The following is a 15,618-nucleotide window of genomic DNA, read 5'->3' as shown; positions in this document are numbered from 1 at the left end:
GCTCAGCCCCTCCCAGTCCCCATCTCCGCCCTCCTCTCTCCGCTGCTCCGCTCTTCCATCCATCAAGCACTGGCATGCAAAGATTTCTGCGCTGCTGCGTTGCCGCCCCATGTCCAACCATCACTCCGCCGTGTCTTCCCTTCCGTCAGCAGTCCACGAGAATTGTTAAGATTGAGCATTCAACCATGTCCTAAACAAAGACAGAATCATCTGTCATATATTTGCCACCAAAAACTATTCTTATCATCAAAGTAGCTAATGCGCAGAGATGACTGCAAAAGAAAGAAGAGCTCGTTACTTCAGTGGTGGCTCATTATGAGCTGAAAACTCGGAGGATTATGAGCTGTTCAAGTATTTTTGATAGCCATAAAAGCAGAGGTTTAACCTTAAATTCATCACCGGAAAGCACATACGTAAACCCGAAAAGAACGTACCGAAAAAGAATAGCAGGAGACATACATTAAACAAATGCACTCTTCAAATAGTTCATTAACAAATTTAATTTGGATGAGGATTTTGGAGTTTGACCTGGCACAATGTTGAACATTAAGAGTTCTGGATGAACAGGATGAGGAGAGTAGTAGTTACCCCCCTCCCATGCACTTTTCCAAGGTCGACCTTCCGCATACCATAACCTGCATGCTTCCACATAAGATTAATGTGTATTAGCTGACACTAATATACCCAAATTTTCTTACATCAGCATGAAAGATCTAACCATAAATACTGTTTGCTCGGTAGCTCATAGATTCTGAGAATATAATTAATTTTGACAGCAATCTCACATGGTACAAAGATAGCTATTCTAGCATAATACAGGTGAGATTTTTGTGGTAACCCTCTTGATGTTTCATCAGAAAAAAAGAATTTGATATGGTTTGATCAGCTTCAGTTAGTATCATATCCACAACATAAACTACTCAACAAGATGATTCCAGTTACCCTTTTGAACAAGATCAACAATTACATGGAGAGGAGATTGACACAGAAGAATTTACCAAACCATCATATTTGATACATACCAATTGTATTAGCAGATTGATATCACAACTTCAAAGCTTTTTAACAATGGACTCTTCTCGCCCGAGTCGTTGATGTATCCACCATCTCCCACCAAACTCTGCTCGTCCAAAATATCAAACAAGCAGCACTCATCAGCAAAAGCAGGCCAGAATGGTAAACATCAGTGCTGCCTTTTGGAAGATTGTCCCCAAAGACGGAAAACTCCAGTTCTCTATCTTTACAGAGTTATGCCTGGTAGCAGATGTCTTCCTGGAATGTACACTTGAAATCTGGTTATCATACATATTAAGAAGTATAAAATGGAAATCAACATAAAGAATTAGGCCACCTGGAACTCCATATTTGCTCATCAGTATGCAATGGTCATCTACAACATGTTCTAAAACATCAAAAAAATTGAATTATAAAAAGAAATGCAATCCAACACAAAAGCCAAACCAATTGTAAAATACTAAAATAGAAACCTGATGTAGACACCATTATAACCAATCCACGAGTAATTATTTACTACGTATCAAGACACACAGAAACAAAAGCTTCGTCCAAATTTTCTCCTTTATATACATAAGTTTCACAAGTCACAAATCAAGACATGATCCTGAAATCTTCTACATGGAGAACACTGACGTCACTGCATCTATGAGCAGTGAAGCTGCAGCATGCACAATTTGGATAAGTAATATGACATAGGACCTGCAAGTAACCATTATGCCTGCTTGGTGAACATCTTGAGATAAGCAGCCAAGTAAAAAGAAGCAGAAAATTAAATAAACATAACAAACCATTTGAGCAAAATGCAGAGCACTTGCAATAACAGAGAACAAAGGAAAAGTTCCACAGAAAAGATAATGGCTCTTGAGCCTAACGCTTCAATAGCCTATTTGATTCCAATTTTATAGGATCAGGACACACGATTACAAAAGCCAACTGACGAGAGATAATGGAGTGGACTCAGGTAAGTTGTTGAACTTCAACTGTGAACTGCATTAATTCATAAGAGGTGGTAGATGACAAGGATATGTATGAAAAGCAAGGAGTGGTATCAAGCAAATGGAACTCAACTGCCAAGTTCACACCAGAATGTGCAGTAGTGGGAAAGAGTAATCTGCAAAAGGAGATGTTTAATTTCAATATAGTGCATGTTACTAAAAGGAGAATTTCAATCTAAGCATAATAATGACATAGATAACAGAATTGACACCATCATATGTGAGAAACAAAAACAAGGATAATATTATGCACAGATCCAGCAACTGCTAATATAATTCAATAACGAAAGATTGATGAGCCACATAATTAAGTCCAGATAAAGTTCTAGATGATCAAGTTCTAGCAGCACACTAAGATGTCTAAAAAATGGAATAGCTAGTAAAAGAACACTGATTAAACGTATCCTTCCGATTATACCTTGCTAGTAAACAGTAGACCTTATGGTACTTAAATTCAAGGTTTAAAATATCATACCGTACAGGCGTTTCGACATTCGCTCGGTACGGTACGATATAATATACCTAACGGTATACCGTTCGGTATAAATAAATAAATAAATATATATATATAATTTTTTTTTCCTTCTCCGGGCATCGTCGAGGCGACGCGACGTCGCCTTTATATATATATATATATATATATATATATATATATATATATATTTTTTTTTTTTTTTTTTTTTTTCCTTCTTCGGGCAATGTTGTTGAGGCGACGCGACATCGCCTTAAAAAAAATATTATATATACATATATATATATACATATACTTATATATATATATACATATACATATATATATATATTGTCCGGTAACGGGCGATCCGTGTACCGGTCAGCTGACGTACCGGTCGGTACGGGCGGCATTATTCGAAACTGCATACCTTGCTTAAATTACACATGCATCTACTAGGACAGGAAGCAGATTGTATAATTATAAGTATCTTTTATTTGTGTTAAAACTAGAACAACTGTGGGTATATCGAATGAATATTTAAAGAGAATATTGTGAGGTTCCTCGTTAGGTACCTGGGAAGCATGAGTTTGTCACAAAAATAATGTATCTACTTGCTGGAGGAAGACCACATACACTAACCCTCTTTAGATCCCATGTTGGCTTGGTTCTCATGCCTAGCCGACTGTTTTAACATTGTACACGAAGGCACTTAATTATGTGCATTAAAATAAATCATCAGACTTACATGTTTATACCCAAGAATCAATGCTCAATGCTGATGGTGAAGAAGAAATCATATTTTGTTGATATTAGAATATGGAGAAAAGCATGTCGTGTATATAGATGTATCAACTATATATACCTTTCCATCTATTTTGGCCTGACCCTCTTTCCTTCTGAATAAAAATGGAAGGGTCTTCTTTGGTGGATTCGTTTTGTTCCTGTCTAGTCTCCTTCATAATAATTTGCATGCTCAAATCTTTTATCATGATTTTTAATCCATCTTACCTTTTTTGTTGCCTTGTCTCATAAGTTTTGGGTTGACTATATTGAAATCCGAAAATGTAAAGAGGTAAACTAATTCTATAGAAAAGCTTCAATAAAAATGTTTCAATAGTCAAATTCTCTGCAGATCTTGAAGAAAATTAGCTCGCAGGCATTGATGGTGTTAGTGCATACTGATTGGTCCTCTATCTCAAGTAGGTCACATGCTTCTGATAATAAAGGTCACCTTTTAGAATATCTTGAAGCATAAGAGTTTGTTCTGCCAAAATTCAAATTTGTATTTTTCAGCCCTTACAAACATCTTATTGAAGATCCATGTCTCAAATGTCTTGGAAAATTTTAAACACAAACCAACTAAATATGGATTAACTTGCTATTTACAACTATAGAAAATCCATATGTTATAATAAAATTACTTGACCTCTAATGGATATATTTCCTTTTCTAATCCCAGTATATAGTGTTATAGAAGGATGCCTATTGGTTAGGTGGTAATACTATGCCTGTGTGTTGTTATATGGTGCCCCATGATAACAATATCAGCTGCACATCCAGGAAACATACTTTCAAAAAAAAAATTGAACATTAAAGAATATCTAATGATTGTATTTCTTAGAACGCAAAAGACAGTGCAACAACTTTGGACACCTTCTTGTGGTAATTTTATCAAAAACGAGGAAATCGATAATCTTTTTAGCTTCATGAGAGAGGAAACAAGCATTCATAATTCACGTTTTTGACATGAATCTAGTTCAACAAATTGTGCATGAGAAATGTCTTCATTGCAATAGAAAGCTCTACATATATAGATCACCAGAAGGAAATACAAATGAATGAAAATTCAGGAACATGACGGCACTGAATTCACTGACAAAGATGTCAGTTATTGTATGAAATGCCAAAATTATTAACATAGAATATCAGAGAAAACAGCATGGCGTAATCCAACTACCTAAAGTCTGATCAACTGGATGACTTAGTGAAATCAGCTCCAAGAAGCAAAATCTATTGAACTCACCACAACCTAGAACAGCACGACAATTTGGCAAGTCTATCCACTTCATTCCCATAAGCACACTACCAAAATAACACTGATCATATCTTGTCTTTGATAATCTTAAGATATATAAGCAAAAGGAACAACAAAAAGAGAAGAATAATGGAACCTGATGTGTTAATTTCATTTCCATCAATCTACAAGAAGAGCAAGCATGCCATGATGATTAAGGACACCGATTGGTAGGTTCCTTCATATACTGGTGGAAAAAATCAGCAGTAGGTTTTACAAACCTGCATAACCCAAACAAAAAAATAAACATGAACCCATATATACTAGTGGAAAATCAGCAACCAGTAAGAAAATCACCTTGATAAAAGAAAATCATAATTCATGGTTTTGTGCACAAGCAGTATGATAAGATGTATGGGCTCACAAAGTATTTAAAACTACAAGGCCATGCAACAGATTCTAATATTTACCAGTTAGATATTTGTAGAATTTATCAATATAAATAAAATGAAAATAATAAAATCCAGTAACTCCAACGGTACTTACTTCTGGAGTAACATTAGAGACAACTGGAGCAACGATCTGAATAGGAGAAAAGGAATAAATGTTGTTTTCTTTTTCACTGTACCAACTGTCAACACAATGTATCCAGAAATTATTTCATGCCAATAAATTCAGAAGCACTAAAGTGGCACAGACCAGACAATGAAACTGTCACACCCCTCATGCAGAAAGAAAAAATCCAAATTTCTGTCTGTCTAAATGGTGTTTGCTCATATAATTTAGCAACATGAAAAAAAATCTGGTACCAACTCAGCAATGATAAATATTTTACAGATATTGAAGAATATGAAACAAGATTGATAGTTAAACAGAAATTCCCACTTTTATTCAACCATATAAACACAAAGAACACAAACATAAAGAATCGAACACATTTTGGATCTCTTTGTAACCACCCTGAAGAAATAAACTTTAGACATTTTGGAGTATACAATGTGGCCCAACCTACCCCAGAAATTTGCTAAAAAGTCGCAAATCTTGGGGAGGCGAGCAACATCTATATACAATAATTAGAAAGGCAGAAGTACAGTAACAAATCAGAAAAAGATTCAAGATTTCAAATGACGTGGGCATAGCAGGAACTTTGATCCAGGCAGATAACTGGTCATGACTTCTCTGAGAGATCCGCATTGTGTACTTTAGCTGAATTTCTCTTGCCATCAGAGCAAATAATGCATGAGGGTGAACGGTGCTCATGTTTCCAGCAATGAGGAACTGACAAAAAATATCTGGTCATAAACTTCCTAAACCTTTTCTTGTACTCCCTCGGAGAAATAACGGTTGGCAATTCATTCCTAGGAACAATTGAAGCCTTCGCCCAAGTCTCAAGCTGCTTGTCCCAGGTATACTGCCTCAAATAATCAATAATGCCAAAAACAAGCTCTTTCCGGTCATCATCCACTCCAACAAGCAAAGAATAGTCCATGACATTAATAGACTGCAAATTTAACAGTATGTATTAAAGTCAATGTCTACTAAATTCAAGTAGCATATTTTAGATATAAATAGTTGGCTGTAAACTTACAGTCAGAAAAGATGAATCGTTCCAAATGGCACGTTGCAGAAGGAGTTTAGTATCCCCACCAACATATATGGGAGATTTATGCATGTCTTCCACAAAGTTCTGATCCAAAAGAACCTTTTCACCATACTTGGCATCTGAAATGTATCGATCAAAGACAGCACCCTTGAGATCATATGTTCGAGAAATTTTATGTCCATATAGAAGATTTTCCATCACCATAACATCAATTTTGGTTTCCTTGCCACTTTTGCTTTTCCGAACCTGCGTGTAAAAGACTTTGCTTAAACCAGAAATAACACTATAAAAATGTGCAGTTATAAATAAAAAAGAAGAATTTATAAAACCTGATATACTCCCAAGATTTTAGCAAGACAAGTTTGGCTCCCTGTGTCTAAAGAGTGAAAAACATGCTTAAAATAATCAGGGCCAAATTTTAAGAAGGAGTCGAGCTCTGTCTTCTTGATTTGTTTAATGATGAACCTTTCATCCAATGACTTCGCAAAAAAAACTTTACTCTTTCCTCCTTGTGCATCCCACTTCTTGCAACGGCTTAAGGAAGAGATGTAGGCAAGTTCAGAAGGACAACATTTCTTTCTTATATCATAGAAATGCTTTGCATATATACAAATTACTGAAAAAATACTTTTTCCAGAAACCTTCCCTCTCCCCACAATGACTTCAGGATGCAAATTTACTGATTGTAGCTGTAAATCAACAGATGATGAACCATCAATACTCGAAGTTGATGACTCGTCCAATGAAAGTGAGGAGGCACTATATAGCAAGTTGATCCTTTCAGATTCTGAAGCTCCAGTAGAAGACATACATGCAGAAGCCCCATAACTATCACAAGTGAAGCTAAAAGATCTATCTGTCTCCCCTGCTTCGCTTTCAGCCCTGTCTAACAAGCCTTGGAAATTTTCAGATATGGCTAGCGCACATGCAATTATGCTAGATATCTCATTCTCAGAAGCAGACAGGACATTCCCACCTGGACCAACTGCAAAGTGCAACAAGTCCACTTCACTAATAGATGTCTGGTGTATTGGAGAAATGTGAGATGGAACATAGGTATTAATAAATTCAAACTTCCGTAATGAACCTCCATAGAGGTCCTTTTTGCATATCTCTCTCAAATCAGAAAACGAAGTCCAGATCAACTCTTCTGGACCTTCTGACTTTGCATAAACGTCATCTGAAATATTTGGAAATTCATTTGACAAGGATGTAGGAGGTGGTGTTTCACTTTCAGCAATTGTCTCAGCATTTTTAAGCTCAAGGTCAGTTGCCTTCCCAACATGTGGCACTTCTGCAATCTGTATGGAGTGGTCAATTAGTATATCACCAGAAGGAGATACACATATTTCCTGACGGTTCTGATCATCTTCAGGGGACAAAATAGGATCATGTGGTATACAAGGGTCTTGTTCAAGGAGAGATACTGCATGCTCCTCGATCCCTGATTGATCAAAATACTGTCTTGTTGAGTGTTCCGCATCAACAAATCCAACATCAAGAAGCTTATAGAAGTTATTGCTTGTACAAGCAGAAGCTTCAGTTGATTCTGTATCAAGATCAATCTGCATGTCTTGTATACAATGGCTGCCACTAGGAGAGAGTTGTTCATTAACGTGACTATGCACTTTAGGAATTTCGTCAGCTACACATTCATCATTTCCTAGTTTGAATTCTGTATGCTGCAGAAGGCAATCCAACCGACGGTCCCAAACATATAACTCAAGAAGGAGCTCCTGGCCAAGCCACTTTAAACCGAGAATCTCATGAAGAGAAACCTCCATATGTTTATTATGATCTAATGCCTTCAGCAGAGAGGTCTGGTGGGTGACAGAAAAGGTTAAGAAAATTTAGATTACTTTACCTTTGTGTTTAATCGGTGACAACAAAATCATGCTTGAAAAGGTTAAAAAAATATTAAAAAACATAATTACCTCAAATTCAAACTTTTCCTGTATCAGCATCTCTTCAATTTCAGAAAACGGTTTAAGTGAACCAGAGAGCTCAATACATTGTTTACCCAGAGGGCCATAATATATAGGCTTCAAGTTCTGCAATGAGTCTGAAACCTCAGAGAAAAATGCACGTCCTTGAAAAAGAACCTTAAATAGAAAAAAAAATCAATGTCAAGAAGAATAAACATACTTTGCAAGATGTTATTAGATAAGGAGAGCTGTTCGATAGAAAAAAGAGGCATAATTAAACTAAAGGCTACATACAGTTTCCATTTCTCTCTTAAGCCATTCTTGTTCTTTTGGATTATGGAACTGCAAGACTGCTGGTGGCTTACAAGCAGCATAGATCTTAACTGATGAATAAACAAACATTGCTACCTTGGAGCCTAATCTGCAATTTTTTTGTCAAAATACCATATAGATGATATCATATCCAACAAACAAAAATTACATAACTTTTGCATAAAAGCAACAAAATGATGGACTCACCCAAAAAATCGAAGGAAATCCCTGTGCAAAGAATGTCCACATTCAGATAGCCTATTACCCGAAGAATGGCCTGAAAAGCTGAGTTCTAAAAGCTTCCCAAATGAAAGATTACATGCCGATTTAGACAAGACAACCCTCCGTGTGGACATCTTGTTTCCATTCTTACATCTCAAACAACGGGTCCACATCCAAATTTTTCCTTCGACTTCACCTGGCAACTGTGACCCTTGAGGAAGTTGTCTTACATGCACGCTTAGATTCCCATTTTGGTGGGTGTAACAGTACACATGTGCCTCTGGTGGTTCACTACAAGAAGAGCAACTGTTCTGCAACAAATGTATAAACTTCCATCAATTAGAATTCTGTTCAAGATAAATAAATAGTACTTAATCTTAACAAAATTATCAGATAAAATGAGAAAACACCTGGTTAAGCAAGATATCTCTCAGAAATCGTCCAAGTGATATGTCAAAGTACCCATAATATTTTATACGAGAAAGATGGCTCTGATCACAAAGGGTGCCTTTTTTTGTGCACTGTTTAGAAAGCAAAACTATGATGCTCTGGGGATCTAATACACTCTCAACGACATCTTTGTGTTTTATGTTAACAATCTCACAACCATCAGCATCAACAGCTTCAGTTAAATCTCTAACTGGCTCAGTCTTTTGATAATTAAAGATTCCATCATCTATTTTTTCTTCACTAATTATCGAATTTGCTGCATTTTCATGATCAGATGCTTCCGATGAAGCAAGATCAATACTTTTACCATCATAAGTTTTATTATTGATGTCTAACCCTAGTGAAACAAACTCAGAAATGAGAGATGGAGAATTGTTTCCTTCGAATGTTTCACAAGTAGCAGAGAGAGGCGATAGCAATGATATGTCACCACTGCTGGATTTGTCAGAAAACATACACTCATAGTCAGAATTCAATGACATCAACCTATGATCAAATCTACCCAAGGATCCATTGCAAACAGGAACATCTTGTGTATGCTCTGAGGCCAGAGTAGACAGGCAACATTCAAGATTATCCATGTAAAGCAAAGGCATGGTCCTCAAGGGTGCAATTCCTTCCCTGCTATCATTCTTATTGGAAAAAGAAACCCTCAGGTCCACAAGGAATGAAGTTTCAAGAATCAAATGGTATGCTGCAAAGACTGCATACTGAACTACACGCTTAATCTTCTTCAGTTCGTCACTCTGAGCCCCTTTCAGCAATATCTGCAAAAAAGAAAGTATGATCAGATTCAGAACTATATATAAAATATAGTTCTTCATATTCAATTATATTCTGCCATGCATCATATGAATGTCCCTGGAACTGCCATGTTCCTTATGTTTCATATAAATTATTATGGTTAATAATAAGCAACAATTATAACATTGTGAGCCACACATTAAAAGAAGGCTACAGATACAGAAGGAAGCATATACACTTAGTATCGGTATGCACCATTTAGTTTCTCCTCAGTTAGTTGTCTTGCCTGTAAACTTCATTATAATTCCTAATCATCATGATATTGAAAGGATAAACTAAACTAATTAAAGGAACTGATGTCATTAACATGCTAAGGGATTTGAAACCACAATGCAAAAGTTGATGTACAGCATGGAGCTAATTTAGTCACTTAAAAACGACATGATTTTCCAAAGTTTGAAACAAGAGTACAAGCGCTTGTCAAACTGATAAATGGCATACATAATAATTAGAATGGAGCAACATATTTGAAGAGCACACGTTTAACCATCTTTTCCCACAAATGATCACACACAAAAAGAAAGAACATCATGAACAAAAGTCAACAAATTACATGTCCTATAGCATATGAGGAAAATGAATGCAATAGTCAAATAACCCCAAAGAAAATCATACTCACAGTACAACCCAGAGGTTTCTGGAAGCCCACTAGAAACATTAAGGTCTTACTTGACCTCTTACCACCACCACCAGTACTGTTATATTCCTCCATAAATCTTTCAATACGAAATAAATCACATTGTGGCAGGATCAGATTTGTTGGAAAGTTGGAACAAGAAATGATAGGAGAACCTGTACAGAGAGAAACCTTTTCCAAACGGTGGATCTTCATATCAGAAACCACAGTTATTCCTTTCTCTAAAAGAGAATCCTGTATGTCACGAGAAATATTTCTCTCTACCAGAACCACATTGGGATGGCAAGCCTCTATCATATCAGTGATGACCTTCAAATGGTTCTTTTCCTGATTTCAGAAATAAAAAATGATGATCAATAAATTCTAAACACAACATCCATATGATAATAAACTTACTTGTTCCATTGACTCGAAAGATGATAAGCCAACTGCAGAGTGAACAAGGACGCCCTGAAGCAGTAGGATTCTAGGATTTTTAAACTTGGTTGGCATGTGCTTATGAGCAGCATTCTTCTTGAAAACTAAACCCTTGATCAGTTCACTGCAACCAAAATTTCCAGTTCTAAAAAGAAGTATAATTTAACAGACAAAAAAAATTACAAACATGGCTTCAACTCATATGCCATCTCCATTTTACCTTTCATGCCGACTACCAGATGCGATGCATTTCACCTTCACATAGGACCCAGGATCCATTGCCCTGCCTTCAGCTGCATCAAGCTTAACAAGCAAGGCGGCTTTCCATGATAAGGAAGCAACAATGTCTAACCAACTCTGACCAGCTTCTAGGCTAGAAAAATCAATTCCCTCGGATGCCAAAAAACGACTTACAAGAAACTTGAACTGTCCATTCATTGCTTCCAACATTGCCTTTTGCCGTTTTTCCTTAAAGCCTTGACTGATCCTTTGATGTTCATCTAAACTACTCAAAAGATTTGACTGATTCCACTCTAGGCAATTATAATCATCATCTTCATCATTATCAGCAATGCTGGGTGTGTCATCTTCCATGTCTTCTGGTTCAGGTGGTATCCAGATGTCAGGATCAGCTTCAAAATCAGGTAACAGTGGCAGAATGTCATTGAAGTCCTGCTCTTCTGCTATATGTGAGTTAAAAACAACAGTTTTGGCTCCAGCATCATCCAAGATTTCATTGCTTAATTTAGTTTTCTCTTCGTTATTGTCTATTGAACTGGACGATAGCTTCTTTTCAGTTGAAATGTGAGGTCCAAAGCCAGCTACATTGGCCCTAGAATCAGAAGAATCATTAACCATATTTCTTTGAGTAACATCAGCATCTAGAACACTATATCCGTCCTCCCTGCGAATGAAACTTAATGAATATCAGTGCGTCAACTGCAACCACATGCACAAGTGAAAAAATGAAAATAGAATTGATACTTGTGATTATTACAATCTGCCAACAGCAAGTAATCTGTTGAGTTCACATGTAAAGAGAAGGATGTAGCAAAAATCAAGAAAGAAACTATTGAGTTGTAATATATTAAATAGCATGCTTTGAAAAATTTTGTCTTCAAAGCATACTAAAAAATGGTGTATCCCGTGCATGAGGCTCCCGCATTGATGAGAGCCTCGTGCATTGGGTACGCCCCTTTTTAGTATGCTTTGAAGACAAAATTTTTCAAATTGATAAATAAGAATTCTATAGGCGCACTGAACCTATCATACAAATTAAAACATATCATGTCCCAGAATAAGCTAGTGTCTTAACAAACAAGGTGCCAACGGTGGCCATATACCTGCATTGCAAATTCAAACCAGCCTGGATATCACCTGTAAAAAGACAAAGTGATAAGGAATGAAAGCAAAAATTGTTGGATGCTCCTAATAGACATAATGATAAGCTACAGTAGAAACAAAATAATAAATAGAAAAAAATTTACCAAAGCTTGAAGAACTTGCATAGCTTGATATGGGACTAAGCGGAGTGACATAAGGACCTGAACCATTCTTAGTTAAGGCTTTTTCACCATACTTCTCTGGACAGGACTCACAATGCTCAGGGTTCGGGGGGCAGGAAGTATCCATCTTTTCATAGCAAATTCTAAACTCACTACCTAGAGTTGTTTGTTATGAACCACATGACCGGCACATTGAATTCATCTGATCTCAGAGAGATAAGATTCCAGTGCCTCACATCTCTCACAATCTGTGTCATGGAAGAAAAGATGACCATCATTACGGTACTGGTAAATCACAATCTTGACACGGTCAAACTAAAAGTTTTAAACAGATTAATCGCAATAAATCCCAAAAAAAAACCAAAATCACATAATTTTTTGTCATAATAACCACCAGACATCCAAACTTTCCAAAGAAAACCGAGGGTACTGCAAGTAAGAAATAAAGTAGAAAAGTAATTGAAAACATAACACAACAAACACCGCAGACCCTCCAACAATCAAGATCTAAACATTGACCAGGCTTAGGAGTCAAATCTTGAAACAGAACCGCCAAATTCAATCAATTTTTTTCCTAAAGCCAAACTCAGAACGAAATAACTCATTTAAGGAAACCGAATGCAACAGAATTTTATCATTAATTATCTAAGTAATATTTCACTGAAAATTAACTAAAAACACAGAGTCAGAAAAAACTTTCGATTTTACAAAATCAAATATATCATAAGTCTGTTAAAAGATGCAATTTCATTCTATCATTCATTATCTAAGTAATATTTCACTGAAAATTACTAAAAACACAGAGTCAGAAAAAACTTTCGATTTTACAAAATCAAATATGTCATGACTCTGTTAAAAGATGCAATTTCATAAATTCAAGTGTTAGTCTCAGGTTCTGATCCAAAAACCAAAGAACCCAAATTCAAAAAGAATTTAGAAATCCAATTATCCTTTTGAGATCGGCCTAGCTCACCAGTTTCCCGTCATATACACATGTTAGAAAAAACAACAGCAAAAGGACAAGAAAACTAGATAAAAAGAGCGTCGCTTACGGATTGGAGAAATGGCAAGTCCCAAAAACCAAACCTCGTACACTCACACTCGATCTGTGATGTCGTACCGAGAACGAAGGGAGCGAAAAGGCAACAGACCGTCGGATCTCAACGGCGTCGACCTCTCCACAAGGAACACAGAGCGAGACAGACGAGAAGATGAAGAAAGAAGAAGACATAAGAAAAAGAGAAAATAAATAGGAATTCAGAGGACAGCTTCGTCCAGTGGAACCCCATCTTCGAATCATATTTTAGTATTTTTCTTACGAATACCTACAGCTCGTACCCACCGCCACAGGCTCGGGGTGCCAATGGAGGCATCGTCGGGACCCACGGTGGGGCCCGAAATACACCGTCACGATAAGCTTCAGCGGGTAAGGGCGTCGGCAGACAAACGGGTATCGATCTTTGATTTTAAGGGAACCGCGATTCCGGAGCACATTGACGCCCAAGAATCGGGGAAGCAGCTCGTGAAGTCTGCTCAGCCAATTCCTCATCTAAATTTTTATTGGCTTTTTACGCGGTAAGAACTTCAAATTGCTTAAATATTAATTATTTAGGGAATAAAAATCGATGTTGGACGAGCCAACATCAACCCGTCCCGATCATACTGCTATTTGAATGGATATTTCTTAAAATCTATAATCAACCGTTGCTCTCATGCCACGTATCAAAGCAAAAGACAACTGTTTTGTTTTCATACGGAATGGAACATTAGGCATTAATTTAAATAATATCTGATCTTCAATCTTACTAAGCAAACTCATACTTCGAAATGTTTATTTAATGTAAAAGATAGCATTTATCACACCACCGCAGGGGACAAAGAACGATCCTCGCGGCACACATGCGCTCGCTTCACATGATGCGGAGCCCAGCAGCCACGCCTTGATTGCGATGTCATGCGGGACCCGCATCCAGCCATCGACCGGGACGTGCGCCAGTGGGAGCGCGGCGAACGAACGGAGGCAGGTCGAATTCAAACAACCCCGTCGCGTGCTCAACGCGATTCATACGTGACAAGACAGGAAGACAAATACCGAGTCGAAGGACAAATATTGAAATGGTTGGTGGACTACTTTGTGGCGTACAAGTCACGCAAGAAACCATCCCGGTTCATGTTGACTCTGCTTCGATTCGTAAGCATTGTTGTCCATCAAAGAAAAATCTACATGGTTTCCTTTTTTATTTCCCTCATAAATTGATTTTTAAATATTTAAATAATCGGTAAACATATTGTCAAACTCGATTAAGGATTTAATAGCATCGTCACAGATTTTACTTTATTATACTGCTCATCTTCATCATTTATCTTTCTAATAATTAATAATCAGTTGAGAATATAATATCCCTATTTTTTTATATGTATTTTTTTTTATAATTACTATTGTTATTATTAATACTACTGTTATTATCACCGTCATGATTAATTACTATTACCGGTATGAATATCATCATCGATATCAATATAAAAAATACCAATAACATTATCAATACCAATATTATTACTATTATCATTATCAATATTATTATAATGTTTATTATGATTATCAATGCCATTTTCATGTAATACTATCCGTGAAAATAATTTTTATTATTTTCCTCCGTTATCATTTAATATTGTGGATGCTAAAATTAAGCATTTGTCTAAGGAATGCATGGTGTACGATATATTCATTTATATATGTTCCAATTGTACCACTTGATATGGCATATCGTGGATCTCACCCCATGGACACCGTTGATAACCACGTTAGTGCAAACATGGAATCTCAGGATGAAGATGGGGCGCCATGTCAGATGTACTAACACGAACTCAGGATGACATTCGCCCCCCTCCCGCGTTGTTTGGAGCTACACGAGTTAACGTCGTGCCGACAAGGGTCGCTCCGGAAAGCTCATGACAACGTCGTGCAGCATCGTTCCGCACATACCGATCATTTGAAGGTATGAACTCATTGCTCGAGGAGTCGACCGTTGCAAGTAGATCACATACGATCGACTCTCAGGCGTCAAAATAAAAGCCCTCAGTTAGCATTTGGCAAGGGGAGCGAACTTTCTATAGAAGTTTCAGTTAATACTAACTTAATCTTCGAAGGGGCCTAAATCGGAAAGCCCCTCCTAACCTAGGCCAGTATGTAGGGACCTGACGGTAACGAAGCATAGCGTTCCTACTAAAGAAGTGCATCCAGAATCGATCCCGAGCTCAAC

General features: G+C 37.0%; 1 protein-coding gene and 1 long non-coding RNA gene across 5 annotated transcripts in view; both read right to left on the bottom strand.

The window, feature by feature from the left end:
* LOC135598035 (uncharacterized) overlaps positions 1-2,577 on the bottom strand; it is a 2,883-nt gene extending 306 nt beyond the window's left edge. The window contains exons 1-3 of the long non-coding RNA XR_010481477.1: positions 1,023-2,577; positions 529-635; positions 1-190 (exon numbers count right to left, since the gene is read on the bottom strand). The exon at positions 1-190 is cut by the window's left edge and continues 306 nt beyond it. This is a non-coding gene — a long non-coding RNA (uncharacterized LOC135598035). The remainder of the gene's footprint in view (positions 191-528; positions 636-1,022) is intronic.
* A 2,770-nt stretch (positions 2,578-5,347) lies between these two features.
* Positions 5,348-13,584, bottom strand: LOC103983699 (1-phosphatidylinositol-3-phosphate 5-kinase FAB1A). Of its 4 annotated transcripts, none has more exons than XM_018827120.2 (13): positions 13,476-13,584; positions 12,338-12,603; positions 12,194-12,227; positions 11,071-11,754; positions 10,830-10,974; positions 10,416-10,760; positions 8,953-9,759; positions 8,528-8,853; positions 8,303-8,429; positions 8,018-8,185; positions 6,413-7,903; positions 6,069-6,329; positions 5,348-5,981 (listed from the first exon to the last, which is right to left on the bottom strand). In XM_018827120.2, exons 2-13 carry the CDS (start codon positions 12,480-12,482, stop codon positions 5,649-5,651), a joined length of 4,866 nt encoding a protein of 1,621 aa, XP_018682665.2. In that variant the 5' UTR covers positions 12,483-12,603; positions 13,476-13,584; the 3' UTR covers positions 5,348-5,648. The 4 variants fall into 4 exon arrangements, with proteins under 4 accessions (XP_018682665.2, XP_009399248.2, XP_018682662.2 ...); XM_009400973.3 differs by having other exon boundaries at positions 13,408-13,579; XM_018827117.2 differs by having other exon boundaries at positions 13,455-13,575.
* Positions 13,585-15,618: the final 2,034 nt, after the last annotated feature.

This window comes from Musa acuminata, chromosome BXJ2-1 (assembly GCF_036884655.1).
Source record: "Musa acuminata AAA Group cultivar baxijiao chromosome BXJ2-1, Cavendish_Baxijiao_AAA, whole genome shotgun sequence".
NCBI lineage: Eukaryota > Viridiplantae > Streptophyta > Magnoliopsida > Zingiberales > Musaceae > Musa > Musa acuminata.
The sequence above is the reverse complement of the archived record's forward strand: the minus strand, read 5'-3'. Positions and strand labels throughout refer to the sequence as shown.

Bases quoted from the DNA above. Each gene is read 5' to 3' on its own strand.
- LOC103983699 (XM_018827120.2), bottom strand. From the start codon at position 12,482: ATGGATACTTCCTGCCCCCCGAACCCTGAGCATTGTGAGTCCTGTCCA. The intron at 11,755-12,193 runs GTATATGGCCAC...TTTCATTCGCAG, and splicing joins GGTTTGAATTTGCAATGCAG to GGAGGACGGATATAGTGTTC. The intron at 7,904-8,017 runs GTAATTATGTTT...GTCACCCACCAG, and splicing joins AGGAAAAGTTTGAATTTGAG to ACCTCTCTGCTGAAGGCATT.